Source organism: Bombina bombina, chromosome 9 (assembly GCF_027579735.1).
Source record: "Bombina bombina isolate aBomBom1 chromosome 9, aBomBom1.pri, whole genome shotgun sequence".
In the NCBI taxonomy this organism is placed as follows: Eukaryota; Metazoa; Chordata; class Amphibia; order Anura; family Bombinatoridae; genus Bombina; species Bombina bombina.
The window spans coordinates 183,707,392-183,732,042 of record NC_069507.1 but is presented as its reverse complement, the minus strand read 5'-3'; the positions used below and the strand labels follow the sequence as shown (position 1 = coordinate 183,732,042).

Genomic DNA, 24,651 nt, shown 5'->3' with positions numbered 1-24,651 from the left:
TGCTCTGTTTTAGATACTGAAGAGCATGAGGACGCTGATGATAATGGTTCTGACATACCCTCACACCAATCTGAAGGGGCCAGGAGGGAGGTTTTGTCTGAGGGAGAAATTTCAGATTCAGGAAAAATTTCTCAACAAGCTGAACCTGATGTTATTACTTTTAAATTTAAATTAGAACATCTCCGCGCTCTGCTTAAGGAGGTGTTATCTACTCTGGATGATTGTGACAATTTGGTCATTCCAGAGAAGTTATGTACGATGGACAAGTTCCTAGAGGTCCCGGTGCCCCCCGATGCTTTTCCTATACCCAAGCGGGTGGCGGACATTGTAAATAAGGAATGGGAAAGGCCCGGCATACCTTTTGTTCCTCCCCCTATATTTAAAAAATTATTTCCTATGGTCGACCCCAGAAAGGACTTATGGCAGACAGTCCCCAAGGTCGAGGGGGCGGTTTCTACTCTAAACAAACGCACTACTATCCCTATAGAAGATAGTTGTGCTTTCAAAGATCCTATGGATAAAAAATTAGAGGGTTTGCTTAAAAAGATGTTTGTTCAGCAAGGTTACCTTCTACAACCAATTTCATGCATTGTTCCTGTCACTACAGCAGCGTGTTTCTGGTTCGAAGAACTAGAAAAGTCGCTCAATAAAGACTCTTCGTATGAGGAGGTTATGGACAGAGTTCAAGCACTTAAATTGGCTAACTCTTTTATCTTAGACGCCACTTTGCAATTAGCTAGATTAGCGGCGAAAAATTCAGGTTTTGCTATTGTGGCGCGCAGAGCGCTTTGGCTAAAGTCTTGGTCAGCGGATGTGTCCTCCAAGAACAAATTGCTTAACATCCCTTTCAAAGGTAAAACGCTGTTTGGCCCTGACTTGAAAGAGATTATTTCAGACATCACTGGGGGAAAGGGCCACGCCCTTCCTCAGGATAGGTCTTTTAAGGCTAAAAATAAGCCAAATTTTCGTCCCTTTCGCAGAAACGGACCAGCCTCAAATTCTACACCCTCTAAGCAAGAGGGTAATAGTTCTCAAACCAAACCAGCCTGGAGACCGATGCAAGGCTGGAACAAGGGTAAGCAGGCCAAGAAACCTGCCACTGCTACTAAAACAGCATGAAGTGTTGGCCCCCGATCCGGGACCGGATCTGGTGGGGGGCAGACTCTCTCTTTGCTCAGGCTTGGGCAAGAGATGTTCAGGATCCTTGGGCGCTAGAAATAGTTTCTCAAGGTTATCTCCTGGAATTCAAGGAACTACCCCCAAGGGGGAGGTTCCACAGGTCTCAATTGTCTTCAAACCAAATAAAAAGACAGGCATTCTTACATTGTGTAGAAGACCTGTTAAGAATGGGAGTGATTCATCCTGTTCCATTAGGAGAACAAGGGATGGGGTTTTACTCCAATCTGTTCATAGTTCCCAAAAAAGAAGGAACATTCAGACCAATTTTAGATCTCAAGATTCTAAACAAATTTCTCAGGGTTCCATCGTTCAAGATGGAAACCATTCGAACAATTCTTCCTACCATCCAGGAAGGTCAATTCATGACCACGGTGGATTTAAAGGATGCGTATCTACATATTCCTATCCACAAGGAACATCATCGGTTCCTAAGGTTCGCCTTTCTGGACAAGCATTACCAGTTTGTGGCACTTCCATTCGGATTAGCCACTGCTCCAAGGATTTTCACAAAGGTACTAGGGTCCCTTCTAGCGGTGCTAAGACCAAGGGGCATTGCAGTAGTACCTTACTTGGACGACATACTGATTCAAGCGTCGTCTCTGTCAAAAGCAAAGGCTCATACGGACATTGTCCTAGCCTTTCTCAGATCTCACGGGTGGAAAGTGAACATAGAAAAAAGTTCTCTGTCCCCGTCAACAAGAGTTCCCTTCTTGGGAACAATACTAGACTCCTTAGAAATGAAGATTTTTCTGACAGAGGCCAGAAAATCAAAACTTCTAAGCTCTTGTCAAGTACTTCATTCTGTTCTTCTTCCTTCCATAGCGCAGTGCATGGAAGTAATAGGTTTGATGGTTGCGGCAATGGACATAGTTCCTTTTGCACGAATTCATCTAAGACCATTACAACTGTGCATGCTCAGACAGTGGAATGGGGATTATACAGACTTGTCTCCGACGATCCAAGTAGATCAAAGAACCAGAGATTCACTCCGTTGGTGGCTGAACCTGGACAACCTGTCACAGGGAATGAGCTTCCGCAGACCAGAGTGGGTCATTGTCACGACCGACGCCAGTCTGGTGGGCTGGGGCGTGGTCTGGGAACCCCTGAAAGCTCAGGGTCTATGGTCTCGGGAAGAATCTCTTCTCCCGATAAACATTCTGGAACTGCGAGCGATATTCAATGCTCTCAAAGCTTGGCCTCAACTAGCAAAGGCCAAATTCATAAGGTTTCAATCAGACAACATGACGACTGTTGCATATATCAACCATCAGGGGGGAACAAGGAGTTCCCTGGCGATGGAGGAAGTGACCAAAATAATTAAATGGGCGGAGAATCACTCCTGCCACTTGTCTGCAATCCACATCCCAGGAGTGGAAAATTGGGAAGCGGATTTTCTGAGTCGTCAGACTTTCCATCCGGGGGAGTGGGAACTCCATCCGGAAATCTTTGCCCAAATAACTCAATTATGGGGCATTCCAGACATGGATCTGATGGCGTCTCGCCAGAACTTCAAGGTTCCTTGTTACGGGTCCAGATCCAGGGATCCCAAGGCGACTCTAGTAGATGCACTAGTAGCACCTTGGACCTTCAACCTAGCTTATGTTTTCCCACCGTTTCCTCTCATTCCCAGGCTGATAGCCAGGATCAACCAGGAGAGGGCTTCGGTGATCTTGATAGCTCCTGCGTGGCCACGCAGGACTTGGTATACAGACCTGGTGAATATGTCATCGGCTCCACCATGGAAGCTACCTTTGAGACAGGACCTTCTTGTTCAAGGTCCATTCGAACATCCGAATCTGGTTTCTCTCCAACTGACTGCTTGGAGATTGAACGCTTGATTTTATCAAAGCGTGGGTTTTCAGATTCTGTAATAGATACTCTGATTCAGGCTAGAAAGCCTGTGACTAGAAAAATTTACCATAAGATATGGAAAAAATATATCTGTTGGTGTGAATCTAAAGGATTCCCATGGAACAAGATAAAAATTCCTATGATTTTATCCTTTCTACAAGAGGGTTTGGAGAAGGGATTATCTGCAAGTTCTCTGAAGGGACAGATTTCTGCGTTATCTGTTTTACTTCACAAAAGGCTGGCAGCTGTGCCAGACGTTCAAGCGTTTGTTCAGGCTCTGGTTAGAATCAAGCCTGTTTACAGACCTTTGACTCCTCCCTGGAGTCTTAATCTAGTTCTTTCAGTTCTTCAAGGGGTTCCGTTTGAACCCTTACATTCCGTAGATATTAAGTTACTATCTTGTAAAGTTTTGTTTTTGGTTGCAATTTCTTCTGCTAGAAGAGTTTCAGAGTTATCTGCTCTGCAGTGTTCTCCTCCTTATCTGGTGTTCCATGCAGATAAGGTGGTTTTGCGTACTAAACCTGGTTTTCTTCCGAAAGTGGTTTCTAACAAAAACATTAACCAGGAGATAGTTGTGCCTTCTTTGTGTCCGAATCCAGTTTCAAAGAAGGAACGTTTGTTACACAATTTGGATGTAGTTCGTGCTCTAAAATTCTATTTAGAGGCTACAAAGGATTTCAGACAAACATCTTCTTTGTTTGTTGTTTATTCTGGTAAAAGGAGAGGTCAAAAAGCAACTTCTACCTCTCTCTCTTTTTGGCTTAAAAGCATCATCCGATTGGCTTATGAGACTGCCGGACGGCAGCCTCCTGAAAGAATCACAGCTCACTCCACTAGGGCTGTGGCTTCCACATGGGCCTTCAAGAACGAGGCTTCTGTTGATCAGATATGTAAGGCAGCGACTTGGTCTTCACTGCACACTTTTACCAAATTTTACAAATTTGATACTTTTGCTTCTTCTGAGGCTATTTTTGGGAGAAAGGTTTTGCAAGCCGTGGTGCCTTCCATCTAGGTGACCTGATTTGCTCCCTCCCATCATCCGTGTCCTAAAGCTTTGGTATTGGTTCCCACAAGTAAGGATGACGCCGTGGACCGGACACACCTATGTTGGAGAAAACAGAATTTATGCTTACCTGATAAATTACTTTCTCCAACGGTGTGTCCGGTCCACGGCCCGCCCTGGTTTTTTTAATCAGGTCTGATGAATTATTTTCTCTAACTACAGTCACCACGGTATCATATGATTTCTCCTATGCATATTCCTCCTTTACGTCGGTCGAATGACTGGGGTAGGCGGAGCCTAGGAGGGATCATGTGACCAGCTTTGCTGGGCTCTTTGCCATTTCCTGTTGGGGAAGAGAATATCCCACAAGTAAGGATGACGCCGTGGACCGGACACACCGTTGGAGAAAGTAATTTATCAGGTAAGCATAAATTCTGTTTTTTAGTTGGAAGTGAAGCAATCTGAATCAAGCAAGCACTAGAAGCAGTACTTTACTTACCGTCACTGACTTAGACCTGCCTCGCCTGTGTGACTCGCAATCTCAACGGCTCTATCACACGTGTCCACGTAGCTATGCTGCTGCAGTGCCGCTTCTATTTGAGCACTTGCAGTCAAAATTGTGTGCATGGGACAGAGGTGGGTGGAGCAGGCTAAGCTGTCTGGTGACACAGGGTGATCATTAATATATGGACCGGAGTCATCCACACCCGGTCCACATATTTCAGGTGCAGGGGCTCCCATCTGCCTATATGCCAGGCCAGGACTTCATTTGTCACTTTCCGGCTGAGCGATCCTTCCTTCCACAGTTCCACGATGCTTATTAGTTTATGACCCATTGAGAGTGCCCCCCCGACCCTCTCCCCGCATCTTCCGCCATTACCAACAATATTTTTGCGTACCCCCAACCGGCCTGCCAAGTACCCCCAGGGGTACACGTACCCCAGGTTGGGAACCGCTGTCTTAAAGTAATGATAGACTGTTGTTTCTATTTGCTAAACTGAGTTGTTCTCTCCATAACTACAACCAGAAATGGTTTTCTACCAAACATCATTATTTAACATCTTGTCACAGAACACCTGATTGCCGTTATGTGTTAATGGTAATAAGAAAATGAATTCCACCAATTACATTTTAAAGGTTTTTCGTGAAGAAAACCATGCATAGATATCAACTTCATATATATTTGTCAGCAAAACTAATATAATGTATTTAAAGGGAAAGTCTACACCTTAATCATCTTAAAGTCTTACCTCAGTTTAAAGGGACATGAAACCCATATATTTTTTTTTCATGATTTATAAAGAGTGTGCAATTTTAAACAACTTTCTAATTTATTCTATTATCTAGTTTGCTTCATTCTTTTGATATCCTTTGCTTAAAAGCATATCTAGATAGGCTCAGTAGCCGATTGGTTGCTGCACATAGATGCCTCATATGATTGGCTCACCCATGTACATTGCTATTTATTCAACAAAAGATATCTAAATAATGAAGCAAATTAGATAATCGAAGTAAATTGGAATGTTGTTTTAAATTGTATTCTCTACCTTAATCATGAAAGAAATGTTTTGGGTTTAGTGTCCCTTTAAGCTACAAATAACCTCCTGCACCCTTTCTATATCATGCAGCAAGAACAGTAAAAAAGTTATTTTAAAATGAATCTTGTTTCTGGCCACTTTGAAATGGCTGCCAAGCTCCGCCCAGTGATGACATCACAATCTGGGCTACATCTAGGCACTTTTCTGAATAGCATTGAAAGTCTGTTAAATCCAAATAGTGAGCCTTTTGTGATTGAACGCTAGGTGCAGCCCAGATTGTAAAGTTTAAGGTAGGGGAGCTCCACTTGGCCGTCCACAGCATTTTTGTGCGTTAAATGTGCATTCAACTAGAAAGGTGGCTGCTACAAATGTAGCGCTTGGTCCACCAGGCACGCTCACTACTACAGTGCACGAGCGCACTATTTTGACTTGCACAGTATATCTAAAAAAACTCCAAAGTTTACAAAAATCAGGCATCGTATTTTCGGCCATTGTGGGTGTGAGTTGTCCCATTTGTGTAACAAGCAGATTTGAAACAGAAAAAAACAAAACAAAAAACTTTTCTTTCTATGCCAGCATGTCACAGTTTTCAAATGGCATTCAGCTAGATTACGAGTTTTGAGCGCTATAGGGAAATTACCGGCCGCAACATTTTTGACGTTTTGGCATTGGCAGTTTAGTGTGGGCTAGGGTTTTTTTTTATTTTGGGTGGGGGCTTTTTATTTTGATAGGGCTATTAAATTAGGAGTAATTTGATTTTATTTTTGATAATTTCAATTTTTATTTTTTGTAATTTAGAAAATTGTATTTTAATAATTTATTTTATTGTAATGTTAGTTTTTAGTGTAAGGCAGGTTATTTTTTATTTTACAGGTAACTTTGTATTTATTTTAACTAAGTCGCTAGTAAATAGTTAATAACTATTTACTAACTAGTCTACCTAGTTAAAATAAATACAAACTTACCTGTGAAATAAAAATAAAACCTAAGATAGCTATAATGTAACTATTAGTTATTTTGTAGCTAACTTAGGGGTTTTTTACAGGTAAGTATTTAGTTTTAAATAGGAATAATTTAGTTAATAATTATAAGGTTTATTTAGATTTATTTAAATTATTTTTAAGTTAGGGGGTGTTAGGGTAAGGCTTAGGGTTACGTTAGGGTTAGATTTAGGGTTACGTTAGGGTTAGGATTAAGGGTTAATATATTTATGTAGAGTTAGTGATGTGGGAGGTCAGAGGTTTAGGGGTTAATAATTTATTTTAGTATATTTTGTTGTGGGGGGCTTGCGGTTTAGTGGTTAATAGGTTTATTATAGCGGCGGTGTGGGTGGACGGCAGATTAGGGGTTATTAGGTTTAATATAATGGCAACGATTTCGGGGAGCGGCGGAATAGGGGTTAATATAGTGTTTGTGATGCGGGAGGGCCTCGGTTTAGGGGTTAATAAGTAGTTTATGGGTGTTAGTGTTCTTTTTAACACTTTAGTTATGAGTTTTATGGTACAGCTTTGTAACGTAAAACTCATAACTACTGACTTTAGATGGCGGTACGGATCTTGTGGTTTTAGGGTGTACCGCTAACTTTTTGGCCTCCCAGGCAAACTCGTAATACCGGCACTATGGAAGTCCAATTGAAAAAGGACTTTTTAAAAAGTACGGTACTGATGTTGCGTGACGGCTAAAAAAGGTGTGCGGTACACCTATACCTACAAGACTTGTAATAGCAGCGTTATGAAGCATAACGCTGCTTTTTCACTCATAACACCAAACTCGTAATCTAGCTGAGTGTTTTTTAATGCAAATGTATAAATGTATACATAGATTTAATTTAAATGTTTATACTCGTGAGCGGGATTAGGTTGTAGGAATGGAAGATGGGCGGCAGCATTTTTGTGGACTGCAATAATCATTCTGTAAACACTCCCTTCAAAGCAGTGACTTAGGGGGTTGGGTGGCTGATAGATCCATAACTGAACTCCTAAAAATAATGTAAGTAATAAAAAAATATTAAATAATAATATATACATATAAATTAACACTATATTAAACATTTGCTGTGAATATGTCATCCATATTCCTAATTAAAATACCTATACCCTTTAAGCATAAACCTTTAGATCAAAAGGTCTGTAAGTATATATAAATATGTGTGTGTATATGTATATATATATATGTACATATATAGAAATGTGTGTGTGTATATATATATACATAATTATTTTTGTCTTGGTAATTAATACCGGTAGTGCAATTGAACAACTATTACTAATACATTTAACTTTTCGATAAAGAAATTAATGTATATGGAAAGACTGGTGTAGACACTTATGTCTGTTGTAAGTTATAGGTACCCCTTTTTACAAATGTTTACCTCTATATGAGGAAACACACACATGCATGTGTGTTTATTCCAAAAGGTATGTGTGTTTAAACAAGAAATAGAAGATCCAGATTTTGCAACACCTGAATGCCTGACCTGTCAAATATATAAACAAACAATTATGCATATCTAAACTTAAAAGGTTACTGATCTGTAAGTAAGCACAGCTTCTGTCACAGATTGTGAAAATACCTGAGCTCCAAGATGGCAGCCCCCAGTACAGAGAGGTGAAGCTTCAGTATCTGCCACCTTTAAGCTATTAAAACAGGATGAAATACAATAACACAGTGAGTTGTAACCATTCTAGGGTATGTCCCTTTAAGCTTTATAAAATCTTTTGTATCACTAGTACTTCTATGGCATTATAAATATAGGGCTACCTTTTGCTTGAAAGCATACCTTAGCCAAGTAACAAAATGTGCTTGTTTAGGTTTATTTTTGTATATAAAATATAAATTCTTGCTCTTTAAAAACACAACATGGGTTGAGCTTGCAATAACAGCAAACATCCGTATCAATCTATACACAGAATCCTCCTTATATTATTGGTCTGTCTAAACACAAAGAGGCCAAATTATTAAGCACCGTATGGTGCCTAATACATCAGTTTCTGTGCAAGACCGCTGCTCCTTAAGTAGTCCGCCGCCTCTGAGCGGGGGACAGCAATCAACCCGATCAGATACGATCTGGTTGATTAAGACCCCCTGCAAGCGGCCAATTGGCCGCAAATCTGCAGGGGGCGGCATTGCACAAGCAGTTCGCCAGAACTGCTTGTGCAATGCTTAATGCCAACAGCGTATGCTGTCGGCATTCAGCTATGTCTGTCGGACATGATCCGCTGAGTGGATCATGTCGGACAGACATATGATAAATCGGCCCTAAAGGCTGATAATTAGGGAGTGCAATTGAAAATTTACATTTTAGTTATCTGCCCCCCAGCTGGGCTGATCCTTGTTTACATAGATTTAATACATAATATTTCCAGTGTATGTGGGGTTTTTTGTTTGTTTTTTGCTTGCAAGCATACCTTAGCCAAATAGACACTGAGCAAAATTAACTCCGAGATTGTGCTACCCTCTCAAACATCACTAGTTATTATGTGCAGCGTATTTAGTGAAGCCCACGCCATTCTTTGTGAAAGAGCTGTATACAAATACTGCAGGAGCGTGTGATATTCAAGAAACTGGAGAGAACTCTAAGAGCCTAATGACCAAAATCTCACCGGCACTGAGAAAAGTCTCACAATATCTTTGGGGGCTTTTTTTGAGCATTATATTGCAAAGCAAGTGTTTCTGTTTTACATTGAGAACCCTGTACAACTAGATAATTACAAATTGCAAGCTAAAATTTGCCTTTAAAAAATGATTTGAGGGAACTCTCAGTACTGATGACATAACTTAGATAATATCACCAGAGTGGAGAGATTTAGGTCATTAGACCCTTCGGGGCCTATTTACTATGCAGCATGTGCTGCATTTTCCACGCGGAAACAAGAGTTAAGAAGCAGGGATCCTAAGACCCGCTGCTCCTTAACTCTTCCACCACCTTAACTCGTCGGGATGATTGACAACCCGATTGGCTGCGAATGTGCAGGGGGCGGCATTGCACAAGCATTTCACTAGAAATGCTTGTGCAATGATAAATGCAGACAGCATATGCTTTCGGCATTTATGGATGTATGGTGGACACGATTCGCTACAGCGGATCATGTCCCCCCGCACATTCATAAATCGGCCCCTTAGAGAGCAAAATGGGGGAAACATTGACTACATGTTTAACCCTTTTTAAAGGGACAATCTACTTAAAAATTGCTATGGTTTAAAAATATAGATAATCTCTTACAATACACTTTACTTCTATGATTACCTGTATATAAGTCACTGCAGACTGCCCCTTATCTCTGTGCTTTTTACAATCTCACACATTTTCAATCTTCAATAACCAAAAAAGCTTTATTGTGTGCTCATATAGACAACACTGCTAAGCTGTTGTGACATATGTGATATATATTTTTGTGTAAGTGGGAGCCATCAATATATAGCTTTATAGACACTAAAATATTGCCACTTGGTTTTTAAACCCATTCATGTGCTTATCTGTTTTTCCCTGTGTAGTGGTCAGAAGAACCATGTGCAGCGCATCTCACTCAGCGTGATGGTTACCAGGCAACTACTCAAGGGCAGCTGAAAGACCAATTGTACCAAGAAATTATCCATTACTTTGACAAAGGCAAGGTAATAAGAGGTTGCATTGTTTTTCTTTCAAATTTTTTTGTTGTTGTTTTTTGTTCCGATTTATGTTCTACTCAGTCAGCCCTTTCAACAGTGGGTTCATATGATGGCATTTGTGACAGTCCTAAAGCTTGAATAATATGCTTGAAAATATATTTTATTGTTATTATTATGTAATTGATGTGAGGGCACTAATGCACTTTTTAACTTTATAAATTACTTTCATGTTTACAGTCCATACTCTATGTAGTGAATGTTTTTACATTAAAACTGCTTTATTTCCAGTAAAGGCTGTTTTTTTATCCTGACTGCAGGATATTTAGGTATTGCTTATCCAGAGAAGTTTAACCCCCCCCCCCTCCACAGCATCACGCGTTTTAGTTTCAGTTCTGCTCTCTCAGAAGAGATTAATTTATTTTTATTTTTTTTTCAACAATATTTCACTAAATAAAGTCTCTAACAATTTAAAACTATTATTGTTATTATTATTAATAATAATAATAATAATAATTAAATAAAGTATTCCTTTAAATGGATATTTTAACCAGAATTGAATAATTTGTGTTTCTGGTATGGGTTATCTTATCTACCCTTGTAAAATTGATAGCAGAAGTGTGTTGTATTTTCTTCTCTTTGCTGCTAGAATATTTAATTTTGCTGGTAAATAAAATGCTGATTTGAAACCCCTTGTGATTATATTCAGTGCAAAAACCTAACCTTATGGTACAGAATTAGCCACATAGTAATTTATTATATTGTGCTTTGCAACTGCAGAAGTAATTTATTTTAAACTCCTTCAATCTAAGAACTTTATATAAAATTTATAAGCTTTCATGTGGTTGTTTTGAGTGCTCAGCAGCTATTTAATATGCAATGCCTGATATACCAGGGACAGGTAACCTTTAAGACTCTTATGAAAAACATTAAGTGCTTTAGTATGGTTAAAAATTGAGAATTTGATTTCTGGAGACACTGAAATAAAGTTTAAAAAAAAAAATAAAATAAAAAAAAACGTATACAAAAGGAAAGACATTTATAAAAACAACAACTATAAATGCAACTATCTGACAAACATCAGTTTATGAATTAAAGAGACAGCGCATGAATATCAAACCTGAAAATGTTCGTTTGTGATTCAGACAGAGCACACAGTTTAAAAAAGTTTCCAATGTACTTCTATTATCAAATGTGCTTTGTTCTCATGGTTTTCTTTGTTGAAGAGAAACCTAGGTAGGTGTCTGAGTCATTACATGGCAGGCGATAATGCTGCCATCTAATGCTTTTGCATATGGAAAGCATTCTTACAAAACTGCTGCCATATAGTGCTCCAAACATGTGCACACTCCTGACTTTAGGTCCCTGCTTTTCAACAAAAGATACCAAGAAAACGAAGAACATTTTAAAATAGAGGTACATTTGAAAGTTGCTCTTCCATGATTCAGATAGAACATGCCATTTTAAGCAATTTCCCTTTAACAAATGTTATAGTTAAAAAATAAAAACTATAAAACAACAAATGCAAAAAAAGTTATATATTGAAGAAGGTGCGGGGCTCTGAAAAGCATTGTGGTTACTGTTTGTCCTGACCCTATTAATCGGTCATCACAATGGTTTCTAGGGCTTTAGGAGTGTGGGTATCCCTGACAGCAGCTATTTCTGCCGGCCTCATTCTGTGAGACCTGTGATCCTGAAACTCTAAGGAAAGCTGACGTACATGACGTTAAGGGGTTAAGAATGCTCTACCAAAGTAATATTAAAAAATAACCAGGCATGCCAGACAGAAGGAAGAAAGAAACTGAACAGAAACAAGGAATTTAAAAAAAGTAAGAAGTCAAAAGACAAAAAAGAAGAAAGTAAGGAATAAAGAAAATGTAAAATATGAGACCCCCTAGCTCAGCAGCACCTCGTTCAGCCACATCAGACATCATATTAGACCCTGCAGACCTTCTGCCAGATTCAATCCAACATCAGTTCTCAAATTTCTGAGCCCTAGCCAGGCAGATTTGTGACAAGTGAACCACCAAAAGCCATGTCACCTTTCAATGCAGCACACAGAGTGCTATTAAAAAAACAACACGTGCCGTAGGTTGTCAGTCGCAGAGGTACACAATGTGAAGTGTTTTTATAGCACTGAACATCTCCTGTGCTGAGATGTTTGTCAGAATATAGTCCCTGTCATGTTAGAGAAGCAAGTGGCGAGAAACCATTTATGAAATTACATTATTTCATGCTCCATTCTTAAATGAATATGCAAAGGCACATCAAACATATTTAGTGTTTATATTTTAATTTGTGGGTTGGTCTCACAATGTAATGCTTAAAGACACACAGATAGACTCAGTTATATAAAACTAAGCATAGCGGATATGCCAATTTTTATTTATGTATGCGAAATGCATCCTGACCTTGTTTGCTAACTAGTACTGCTGCTGATACAAATGAGGAAATTCTTCTCTCTGGCCTATTGATTGGAATTTTCCTTTCTAAGAGCTTTTTAAGCGCTGTTAATTTGTGTTTCTGGTATGGGTTATCTACCCTTGTTTGTGCATGTGCATTCTAAGTAGGGCCACTCTTTGCATTTTTGGGGCCCCTGGCTAAGATACATTTGTCCCAATATTCATTGTGTCCTGTATAAATAATAACACTATAAATCACACATCTGATACTATAAACATTTCATAAACTAAATACAGGACGTATATTGCACCTTTCATAACCTAAACCCTCATGACAATGTGAGGTCTGGTGGGGGTGACCGTCTCGACCAGCCCAGTTAGCAAGCCTGGTAGTAAGTTTTTATGTCCTTATTATTTATTACACCCCGGGGGGGGGGGGGTAAGGAAAGGCAAGGAACAAAATGTATCAGGCATCTAATAAAACTGAATAAAAACCCATCTGCATCCTGCCATGCCTTATTTATACAATATATACTGAGAGATATATCTGTAACCAGAGAGCAGCGGAGTGAAATTATTATTTTATATTAGAAGATGAGAAATTTGTATTATTTTATATGGTAAGATTGTGACCCTCTAGCTTTTTTTAAAATATATGTATAGATGTGAGTGGTTTTACTGATAACTGCAAAGCATAACCCAGTAAAGCATAGTATTGCCATGGATACTCGGTTACAAATGTTTGTGTATGCTACACCTCTGACCAAAGGGGGTGATTGTAGTTGTCAGCTGTTATTTTGATATTTATTTATTAAACACGTTCATTGTGCTTTAAAACTGGTTTTCCCTTAATGTGGTTCCAGTAACCAGCGGCAAAACTTGCTCGTTTAGGTTTATTTTTGTATATGAAATATACATTATTGCTCTTTGAAAAACAGCAAACATCCGTATCTATCTATACACAGAATCTTCCTTATATTATTGGCCTGTCTAAACACAGAGGGGCCAAATTATTAAGCACCGTATGGTGCCTAATACATCTGTTTCCGTGCAAGCCTTCAGGCTTGCCGGAAATAGCAGTTAAGAAGCAGCGGTCTTCAGACCGCTGCTCCTTAACTGGTCCGCTGCCTCTAAACAGCAATCAACCCGATCAGATACGATTGGGTTGATTGACACCCCCTGCTAGCAGCCGATTGTCCACAAATTTGCAGGGGGCGGCATTGCACAAGCAGTTCACCAGAACTGCTTGTACAATGCTAAATGCCAACAGCGTATGCTGTCGGCATTCAGCGATGCCTGTCGGACATGATCTGCTGAGCGGATCATGTCGGACAGACATATGATAAATCGGCCCTAAGGGCTGATACTTAGGGAGTGCAATTGAAAATTAATATTTTAGTATCTGACCCCAGCTGGGCTGATCCTTGTTTACATAGCTTTTCATTAGAGAATAAAAAAGTATTAACATTTCCATTGTATGTGGGGGTTTCAACAGGCAGAATCAAAGGCTTTAATAGGCAAAAGGAGCTCTTTGTAAACAATTTTATACACTTGATATAGTTATGATCATTGGGTACACGTTAAAGGGGAGAATATTTAACAGTGCAATGCCCCTTTTAATTATTTTAATTTCAGTATATTTCTCAATCTCTGGAGTAGAGAACTAACTGTGAGGTACTAGGTCTGATAGCAATGTTGTGAAATTGAATTGTTAAAGGCACACATAACTCAAAATTAAACTTTCATGATTCACATAGAGCATGCAATTTTAAACAACTTTCCAATTTACTTCCATGAACAAAATGTGCACAGTCTTTTATATTTACTCTTTTTGAGTCACCAGTTCCGACTGAGCATGTGCAATAATTCACAGAATATACGTATATGCATTTGTGATTGGCTGATGGCTGTCACATGATACAGGAAGTGTGGAAATAGATATAACTGAAATTTGTCAGAAAAAAATTCTACTACTCATTTGAAGTTCAGACTAAGTGCTATTGCATTGTCTTTTTATCATGCATTTGTTGATTATGTAAATCTACCGTATTTACTGGTCCTTTAACTATTTAAAAAAAGGTTGTTTAGTTTACCCGGTCATGAATGGAAAATTAACTACTACATTTAATTGCATGCAGCAGAATAAAGATTCTTACCAATTCCCAAAAAACTGTAAAAACGACATAGATTTTCTGTTGGATTAGTAGTTGACAATTGAGAGCATTGGATTTTGGTAGAATTTGCTGTGGTCATCATATGGCACCTTGACAGGTTTGCTCATCGATAAATATCACATTTCTACTCAGGTTAGTCTTGTTGACTGACCACATAGTTATTCACTGTCCAGAAATTGATTATTAAGCCAGCCAGTCAAAAGACAAACATCTTTAATTTCTATATGATGTTTGTTCTTAATCATAAGGATTGACAGGCATTCCGGAATTCCCTTATTTTATTTTTCCCAATCCATATATTGATAGTCTTGTTGATGCATAAACTTTACACCTTATTTTGCTGCGCCTCCTTTTATTAAAAAAAAAAAAAATATATATATATATATATATATATATATATATATATATCACTTTTATACTGAGCTTGAGTAGTGGCATAAATAGAAGTAACATTTTGGCTACTTTTGATATATTTATAATTTGTAATGCACATTATATACAGTATATATATATATATATATATATATATATATATATACACATGCACTTTAAAGGGACATTAAACACTTTGAGATGGTAATATAAAATGATAAATTGTATATATAAAACAACTCTGCAATATACTTTCATTATTTATTTTGTCCTCTTTGCCTGTAATTCCATTCTGAAATTGTGAGCTTTTCAGTTCCTGTTAGAAATGGAAGTGCAGAACACTGTTAAATCCAGCACAACCATTGGCTGCACACTCTAGTGACCTATTTATAACTGACCCTAATTGGCCACAGCAGAGAAGGTAACACAAGTTACAACATGGCAGCTCCCAGTGTTTTATAGACACTAAACCTTTACACTGATTTTGTCACTTTTTAAACAACTAATGAGACTTTAAAAAATACATCTACATGTTAGTCATGGACTAATCTTTTCTTTGAATGGATCATTCTATCTAGCATGTATTTAGTGTTTAATGTCCCTTTAATGTTGAGTATTTTTAGTTTTTTTTTTTTTTTAATTAAAATACTTTTTTTTTTATTTCTAGTTAATCTTTGGCAAACAAGTAGCATAACCATCTACATCTTGGAATTCTCTATTCCACTTATTGACATCCAGTTGTATAACCTTATCATTTTTATAAATAATATTGTCAATTATGAATTGTAGAATTACATTACAAGATGATAATCATTGTCTTTATATATTTAACCTTTTTGTTTTACTATAGTTTTCTTTAAACAAATCAAATTTTTTTATTAACATAATCGGTTAATCATAAAATCATTAATTTATTATGTGGTACAATTCTATTTCAGTAAGAAGCCTAGAATATATCTTACTCCAGTGTAATATATCATAAAGACAGTTCCATTATCGAAAAATTCATGGCAAGATAGTCTATTTGATAAAAAACCAAGCATTATGTTACTGGAGAAAAAAAATCATTCACATGTGCTTTATAATGATATGAACGATATTAAATGCAATTTGTCATGTTTTCTCTATATGAGTAAAAACATTTGACCATTTGGTATTTATTTGTATTTTATGCAGTTTTTCATTCATTCATTTGTAGAAAAAAAATGGTATGGTTTTAAGAGCTAGTAAATCTGTTGATTGTCTTTTATATTTTAAATAGCAGTTTTTACATTGGTACAAACAGTGCATGGAATTGTTTTATTTGGCAGATTTGCTGTTTGGTTTTGTTCAAAAGTAGAATTAGTCTCTGAACATTTGAACATTCTGCACTTACATTAATATCAGCAGTCCTGTACAGCTACCATAAATTGGTTGATTGATGGGAATGTTTCAAACTTGTAATAAAGAAAATTTTACATTTGTTGTGTAAGGGCTCACATCCGTGTTCTGACATTTTTATGTTTTTTTTGGGGGGGGGTTTTGTCCACAAAATAGACATTGAATGGAATTGCAAGAAGAATATTGTATATAGCTTCCTTAGTCAACTATTCCATCAACTTCCGTGGCCATGAGTTTTAGTTAAATAATAAAAAATAGAGAATATATTAAATAGTTTATTCAGAATAATGCTTTTTTAATTTATAAACCAAACCCTTTATATGGTTTGTCCCAGGGACGTGCACTCATAGGAGGCAGGGGAGGCAGTGCCTACCCTGCCATATGTGGCCAAAGCTTAATTAAATTTTAATTAAAACAAAAAAAAATGTTTCCAAAAAAAAATATTTTCCCCCCATGTAATGCTATGGAGAGGCAGGTACAGGAACGTTTCTCTCCATTGCAGTACATGGGTCAAAGGAAAAGCTGTGCTGCAGCGCCACCTGTGTTCTGTCAATATATTAGCAGCACAAATTGGAACCAATAGGAGGCACCCATCTTGATGCCTCCTAGCAAGTGAAGGATATATAGATTAATCAGAAGGAGGATGCAGTGAGCAGGGTCATGTGACACAACTGGAAGCTGAGGTAACCTAAGAACAGATGACACCAAGCAGAAGAGTAAAGTAGTATTCTACATTTCTTGTGATTCACAAATTGTGTTGAGATGCAGCTCAACAGGGGGACAGTAAGTGAGCATAACCCAATACAGACAGGAAGTCAAAGGGTCAATTCAAATTTAAATCCATCATTTAAAACCCAGAGTTTGAAGTTAAGTGTGCAGTGTCCACATTATTTAAATTAAAGTTTTTGACATTGAATATTGCTAAGCCTCCCTTTTTCATGGTTATTTGTTTTAATTAGGTACAAACTCCATATATGTTATGTCTGTTCAGTCAGGATGCAGTATCTATTTTTATTTTTCTCTGTGTCTCCATTTATTTAAAGACTGCTGTTAACTTGTAATTCACAAATCAATTGAAAGCTGTTGCATTGTGTTTTTAATATGTGCTGCTTTTATACATGATTATATTAATAAAAAGGAGAAAATTAGTAATTTAAAAAATATATGTAATTATTGCAGTTAAATGTTTTTGGAAATAATGCCACTGTAAAGTAACTGGTTAAACACATAGTCAAAGGGAGACATTTAAAATTAAACTTTCATGATTGAGGTAGAGCATGCTATTTTAATAGACTTTTCTAGTTATTTATATTTTGAGAATTAGCATCAACTGTTACTGGCCCCATGTCAGCAAATCAAATTAGCTTTTGAAAGGAACATGAAAGTCATAATTACATTTCCATCATTCAGATAGAAATTGCACACAAAAAATAAATAAATAAACTTTCTATTTTACTTTTATTATTATGTACTTCATTCTTTTGGTATCCTTTGGTGTCCTTTGTTGAAGAGCATACCTAAGTGGGATGTGCATGTGCGTTTCTTGAACACCATATTGCAGCAGCTGTGTTGGCAGTATTGATAACTTGTCCTTTGTGTAAAACTTGTATGGTAAATTATTTCTATTTTTACAATACAGTAGTGAGTAGAGAAGAGATTGTGTATCATTCTAATTGCTTAGTAACTGGCACTGTGCCACAGAATTGTGTGAGTGTGTATGTGAGCAGAGTGTGTGTGGGTGTCAGTGAGCAGAGCAGAGTATGTGTGCTTTATTCTCCAGGTAATCAATACATTTCCAATGAGCTGGTGCTTTAGTGCAGTGTTTCTCAACAATGTTCCTCAAGTACCCCCAACAGGCCAGGTTTTCATTATAGCTTAATCAGTGCACAGGTGAAGTAATAAGTTGATCAGTAACTCAGTGGTTACTAACTTGCTCTCACCAATCACCTGATTATGTCACCTGTGCACTGGTTCAGCTATCATTTAAACCTGCCCTGTTGGGGGTACTTGTGGCCCTCTGTACATGTGTTTCTCTGGCGTATCATATCTAGTGCCTCACCAGCCTCTGACCTCACTGCACATCACTGGTTTGTCCTTTATTAAAACATGATTTATGTACTATTGAATTGCATGTAACATTTGAAAATAAAGATCTTGGCAACGTATAAAGTATTTTCATATTGAGTTAAAAAGGTTTCATACAATTATACTGATGCAGAATACTGTGTCATGCATATTAAATCAGTTTTTTTGTATTAAAGGGACACTGAACCTAAATATTTTATTTTGGGATTCAGATAGAGCATGCAATTTTAAGCAACTTTCTAATTGACGCCTATTATCGAATTGTCTTCATTCTCTTGGTATCTTTATTTGAAATGCAAGAATGTAAGTTTAGATGCCACCCCATTTTTGGTGAACAAACTGGGTTGTTCTTGCTGATTGGTGGATAAATTCACCCACCAATAAACAAGTGCTTTCCATGGTCTGAACCAAAAAAATAGCTTAGAGGCCTTCTTTTTCAAATAAAGAAAGCAAGAGAATGAAGAAAAATTGATAATAGGTGTAAATTAGAAAGTTGCTTAAAATTGCATGCTCTATCTGAATCACGAAATAAAAAATTTGGGTTCAGTGTCCCTTTAAATTAGAGGTCACTTTAACCTAGTTATTTGTTGTCTTTGCATAAACTAGTGGTGTTTGAAAATGTGCTTAGACCCTCCACCCAAAATACCAGAATGTAGGCATCAGTTTTTGTTTTTTTGTAGTCAAAATATTTGTTAGTGTTAACCCCTTCTATAATAGAGAGGGCTACAAAACTTTAACCAATGAGTTATTGTCCTCTCTAGTATCCAAGATTAACAATTGTCTGCCACTTCCAAACATAATCCACAGCTGCAGTCAAACCAAAATTCTTAGTTTGGCTGAATTTCTGTTACAACACCTTGAGTTTTATCATTGTGTAGGCAATAATAAGAATATAAACCAGGAGTTTTATCTAACGCAATGAAGTGTTATACTTGAGATTGATAGATTTGTAATTGTTTTTTATATTGAATAAAATAAGCAATATCCATTTTTTTCATATGGGTGGTGAGAGTCCACAATCTATTACTCCTGGTAGTTACTCTTCCCTACCACTAGGAGGAGGCAAAGATTCCTAAACCCCAAGAGCTCTTTAAAACCCCTCACATCTCACAGGTACCTCAATGGTTATTTCAGCTTGCTTATCTGTTTCCTCCTCTAGTATTTCTTCCCAGAGTGATTTCCAAGATAAGACTAGAGAAATTGTCAGTAATCCTGCTCTAGCTTGGCCTCGCAGGACTTGTTATGCAGATGTGGATCAGATGTCCTGGTCCCTTCCTCTGCATTCAGACCTTCTGTCTCAATGTTAGTTTTTCTATCAGGATCTGAAAATTTGTAAGCCTGTGACTAGAAGGATTTATCTTAAAGGGACATGAACCCCATTTTTCTTTCATTATTCAGATAGAGAATACAATTTTAAAAAAGTTTCTAATTTACTTCTGTTATCAAATTTGCTTGATTATTATGTTATTCTTTGTTGAAGAGATACCTTAGGTAGGTAGCGTGCACATGCCTGAAGCCATACACAACAGGAAATAGTGCTGCCATCTAGTGCTCTTGCTAATGTATAACATTGTTGTAACACTGCTTCCATATAATGCTGCAGGCACATGCACACTCCTGAGCTTACCTCCCTGTTTTTCAACAAAGGATAACAAGTAAACAAAGAAAATTAAATAATAGAAGTAAATTGGAATGTTATATGCTCTATCTGAAATCACAATTTTTTTTATTTATTTTTGTCCCTTGAAAGTCTGAAAGGCTATAATTGCTTGGTGTATAGATCATGGTTTCTTTCATGTAATTAGCAAGAGTCCATGAGCTAGTGACGTATGGGATATACATTCCTACCAGGAGGGGCAAAGTTTCCCAAACCTTAAAATGCCTATAAATACACCCCTCACCACACCCACAATTCAGTTTTACAAACTTTGCCTCCGATGGAGGTGGTGAAGTAAGTTTGTGCTAGATTCTACGTTGATATGCGCTCCGCAGCAAGTTGGAGCCCGGTTTTCCTCTTAGCGTGCAGTGAATGTCAGAGGGATGTGAGGAGAGTATTGCCTATTTGAATGCAGTGATCTCCTTCTACGGGGTCTATTTCATAGGTTCTCTGTTATCGGTCGTAGAGATTCATCTCTTACCTCCCTTTTCAGATCGACGATATACTCTTATATATACCATTACCTCTGCTGATTCTCGTTTCAGTACTGGTTTGGCTTTCTACAAACATGTAGATGAGTGTCCTGGGGTAAGTAAATCTTATTTTCTGTGACACTCTAAGCTATGGTTGGGCACTTTATTTATAAAGTTCTAAATATATGTATTCAAACATTTATTTGCCTTGACTCAGAATGTTCAACATTCCTTATTTTTCAGACAGTCAGTTTCATATTTGGGATAAATGCATTTGTTTCAATCATTTTTTCTTACCTTAAAAAATTTGACTTTTTCCCTGTGGGCTGTTAGGCTCGCGGGGGCAGAAATGCTTCATTTTATTGCGTCATTCTTGGCGCAGACTTTTTTGGCGCAAAATTTTTTTTTCTGTTTCCGGCGTCATACGTGTCGCCGGAAGTTGCGTCATTTTTTGACGTTTTTTTGCGTCAAAAATGTCGGCGTTCTGGATGTGGCGTCATTTTTGGCGCCAAAAGCATTTAGGCGCCAAATAATGTGGGCGTCTTTTCTCCAACATAGGTGTGTCCGGTCCACGGCGTCATCCTTACTTGTGGGATATTCTCTTCCCCAACAGGAAATGGCAAAGAGCCCAGCAAAGCTGGTCACATGATCCCTCCTAGGCTCCGCCTACCCCAGTCATTCTCTTTGCCGTTGTACAGGCAACATCTCCACGGAGATGGCTTAGAGTTTTTTAGTGTTTAACTGTAGTTTTTATTATTCAATCAAGAGTTTGTTATTTTGAAATAGTGCTGGTATGTACTATTTACTCAGAAACAGAAAAGAGATGAAGATTTCTGTTTGTATGAGGAAAATGATTTTAGCAACCGTCACTAAAATCCATGGCTGTTCCACACAGGACTGTTGAGAGCAATTAACTTCAGTTGGGGGAACAGTGAGCAGTCTCTTGCTGCTTGAGGTATGACACATTCTAACAAGACGATGTAATGCTGGAAGCTGTCATTTTCCCTATGGGATCCGGTAAGCCATGTTTATTACGATCGTAAATAAGGGCTTCACAAGGGCTTATTAAGACTGTAGACTTTTTCTGGGCTAAATCGATTCATTATTAACACATATTTAGCCTTGAGGAATCATTTTATTTGGGTATTTTGATATAATAATATCGGCAGGCACTGTTTTAGACACCTTATTCTTTAGGGGCTTTCCCAAAGCATAGGCAGAGCCTCATTTTCGCGCCGGTGTTGCGCACTTGTTTTTGAGAGGCATGGCATGCAGTCGCATGTGAGAGGAGCTCTGATACTTAGAAAAGACTTTCTGAAGGCGTCATTTGGTATCGTATTCCCCTTTGGGCTTGGTTGGGTCTCAGCAAAGCAGATACCAGGGACTGTAAAGGGGTTAAAGTTCAAAACGGCTCCGGTTCCGTTATTTTAAGCGTTAAAGCTTCCAAATTTGGGGTGCAATACTTTTAAGGCTTTAAGACACTGTGGTGAAAATTTGGTGAATTTTGAACAATTCCTTCATGTTTTTTCGCAATTGCAGTAATAAAGTGTGTTCAGTTTAAAATTTAAAGTGACAGTAACGGTTTTATTTTAAAACGTTTTTTGTACTTTGTTATCAAGTTTATGCCTGTTTAACATGTCTGAACTACCAGATAGACTGTGTTCTGAATGTGGGGAAGCCAGAATTCCTATTCATTTAAATAAATGTGATTTATGTGACAATGACAATGATGCCCAAGATGATTCCTCAAGTGAGGGGAGTAAGCATGGTACTGCATCATTCCCTCCTTCGTCTACACGAGTCTTGCCCACTCAGGAGGCCCCTAGTACATCTAGCGCGCCAATACTCCTTACTATGCAACAATTAACGGCTGTAATGGATAATTCTGTCAAAAACATTTTAGCCAAAATGAACACTTATCAGCGTAAGCGCGACTGCTCTGTTTTAGATACTGAAGAGCATGACGACGCTGATAATAATGTTTCTGAAGGGCCCCTAACCCAGTCTGATGGGGCCAGGGAGGTTTTGTCTGAGGGAGAAATTACTGATTCAGGGAACATTTCTCAACATGCTGAACCTGATGTGATTACATTTAAATTTAAGTTGGAACATCTCCGCATTCTGCTTAAGGAGGTATTATCCACTCTGGATGATTGTGACAAGTTGGTCATCCCAGAGAAACTATGTAAAATGGACAAGTTCCTAGAGGTGCCGGGGCTCCCAGAAGCTTTTCCTATACCCAAGCGGGTGGCGGACATTGTTAATAAAGAATGGGAAAGGCCCGGTATTCCTTTCGTCCCTCCCCCCATATTTAAAAAATTGTTTCCTATGGTCGACCCCAGAAAGGACTTATGGCAGACAGTCCCCAAGGTCGAGGGAGCGGTTTCCACTTTAAACAAACGCACCACTATACCCATAGAGGATAGTTGTGCTTTCAAAGATCCTATGGATAAAAAATTAGAAGGTTTGCTTAAAAAGATGTTTGTTCAGCAGGGTTACCTTCTACAACCAATTTCATGCGTTGTCCCTGTCGCTACAGCCGCATGTTTCTGGTTCGATGAGCTGATAAAGGCGGTCGATAGTGATTCTCCTCCTTATGAGGAGATTATGGACAGAATCAATGCTCTCAAATTGGCTAATTCTTTTACCCTAGACGCCACTTTGCAATTGGCTAGGTTAGCGGCTAAGAATTCTGGGTTTGCTATTGTGGCGCGCAGAGCGCTTTGGTTGAAATCTTGGTCGGCTGATGCGTCTTCCAAGAACAAGCTACTTAACATTCCTTTCAAGGGGAAAACGCTGTTTGGCCCTGACTTGAAAGAGATTATCTCTGATATCACTGGGGGTAAGGGCCACGCCCTTCCTCAGGATCGGCCTTTCAAGGCAAAAAATAAACCTAATTTTCGTCCCTTTCGTAGAAACGGACCAGCCCAAAGTGCTACGTCCTCTAAGCAAGAGGGTAATACTTCTCAAGCCAAGCCAGCTTGGAGACCAATGCAAGGCTGGAACAAGGGAAAGCAGGCCAAGAAACCTGCCACTGCTACCAAGACAGCATGAAATGTTGGCCCCCGATCCGGGACCGGATCTGGTGGGGGGCAGACTCTCTCTCTTCGCTCAGGCTTGGGCAAGAGATGTTCTGGATCCTTGGGCGCTAGAAATAGTCTCCCAAGGTTATCTTCTGGAATTCAAGGGGCTTCCCCCAAGGGGGAGGTTCCACAGGTCTCAGTTGTCTTCAGACCACATAAAAAGACAGGCATTCTTACATTGTGTAGAAGACCTGTTAAAAATGGGAGTGATTCATCCTGTTCCATTAAGAGAACAAGGGATGGGGTTCTACTCCAATCTGTTCATAGTTCCCAAAAAAGAGGGAACGTTCAGACCAATCTTAGATCTCAAGATCTTAAACAAGTTTCTCAAGGTTCCATCGTTCAAGATGGAAACCATTCGAACTATTCTTCCTTCCATCCAGGAAGGTCAATTCATGACCACGGTGGATTTAAAGGATGCGTATCTACATATTCCTATCCACAAGGAACATCATCGGTTCCTAAGGTTCGCATTCCTGGACAAGCATTACCAGTTCGTGGCGCTTCCTTTCGGATTAGCCACTGCTCCAAGGATTTTCACAAAGGTACTAGGGTCCCTTCTAGCTGTGCTAAGACCAAGGGGCATTGCTGTAGTACCTTATTTGGACGACATTCTGATTCAAGCGTCGTCCCTTCCTCAAGCAAAGGCTCACACGGACATAGTCCTGGCCTTTCTCAGATCTCACGGATGGAAAGTGAACGTGGAAAAGAGTTCTCTATCTCCGTCAACAAGGGTTCCCTTCTTGGGAACAATAATAGACTCCTTAGAAATGAGGATATTTCTGACAGAGGCCAGAAAAACAAAGCTTCTAGACTCTTGTCGGATACTTCATTCCGTTCCTCTTCCTT

The 24,651-nt window shown here is 38.5% G+C and overlaps 1 protein-coding gene across 1 annotated transcript in view; it reads left to right on the top strand.

The window, feature by feature from the left end:
• Positions 1 to 24,651, top strand: part of DOCK1 (dedicator of cytokinesis 1) — an 827,740-nt gene that overhangs the window by 693,622 nt on the left and 109,467 nt on the right. Inside the window, exon 38 of the mRNA XM_053692513.1 lies at positions 10,066 to 10,185. Within this exon, the coding sequence (XP_053548488.1) occupies positions 10,066 to 10,185 (120 nt within the window). The remainder of the gene's footprint in view (positions 1 to 10,065; positions 10,186 to 24,651) is intronic.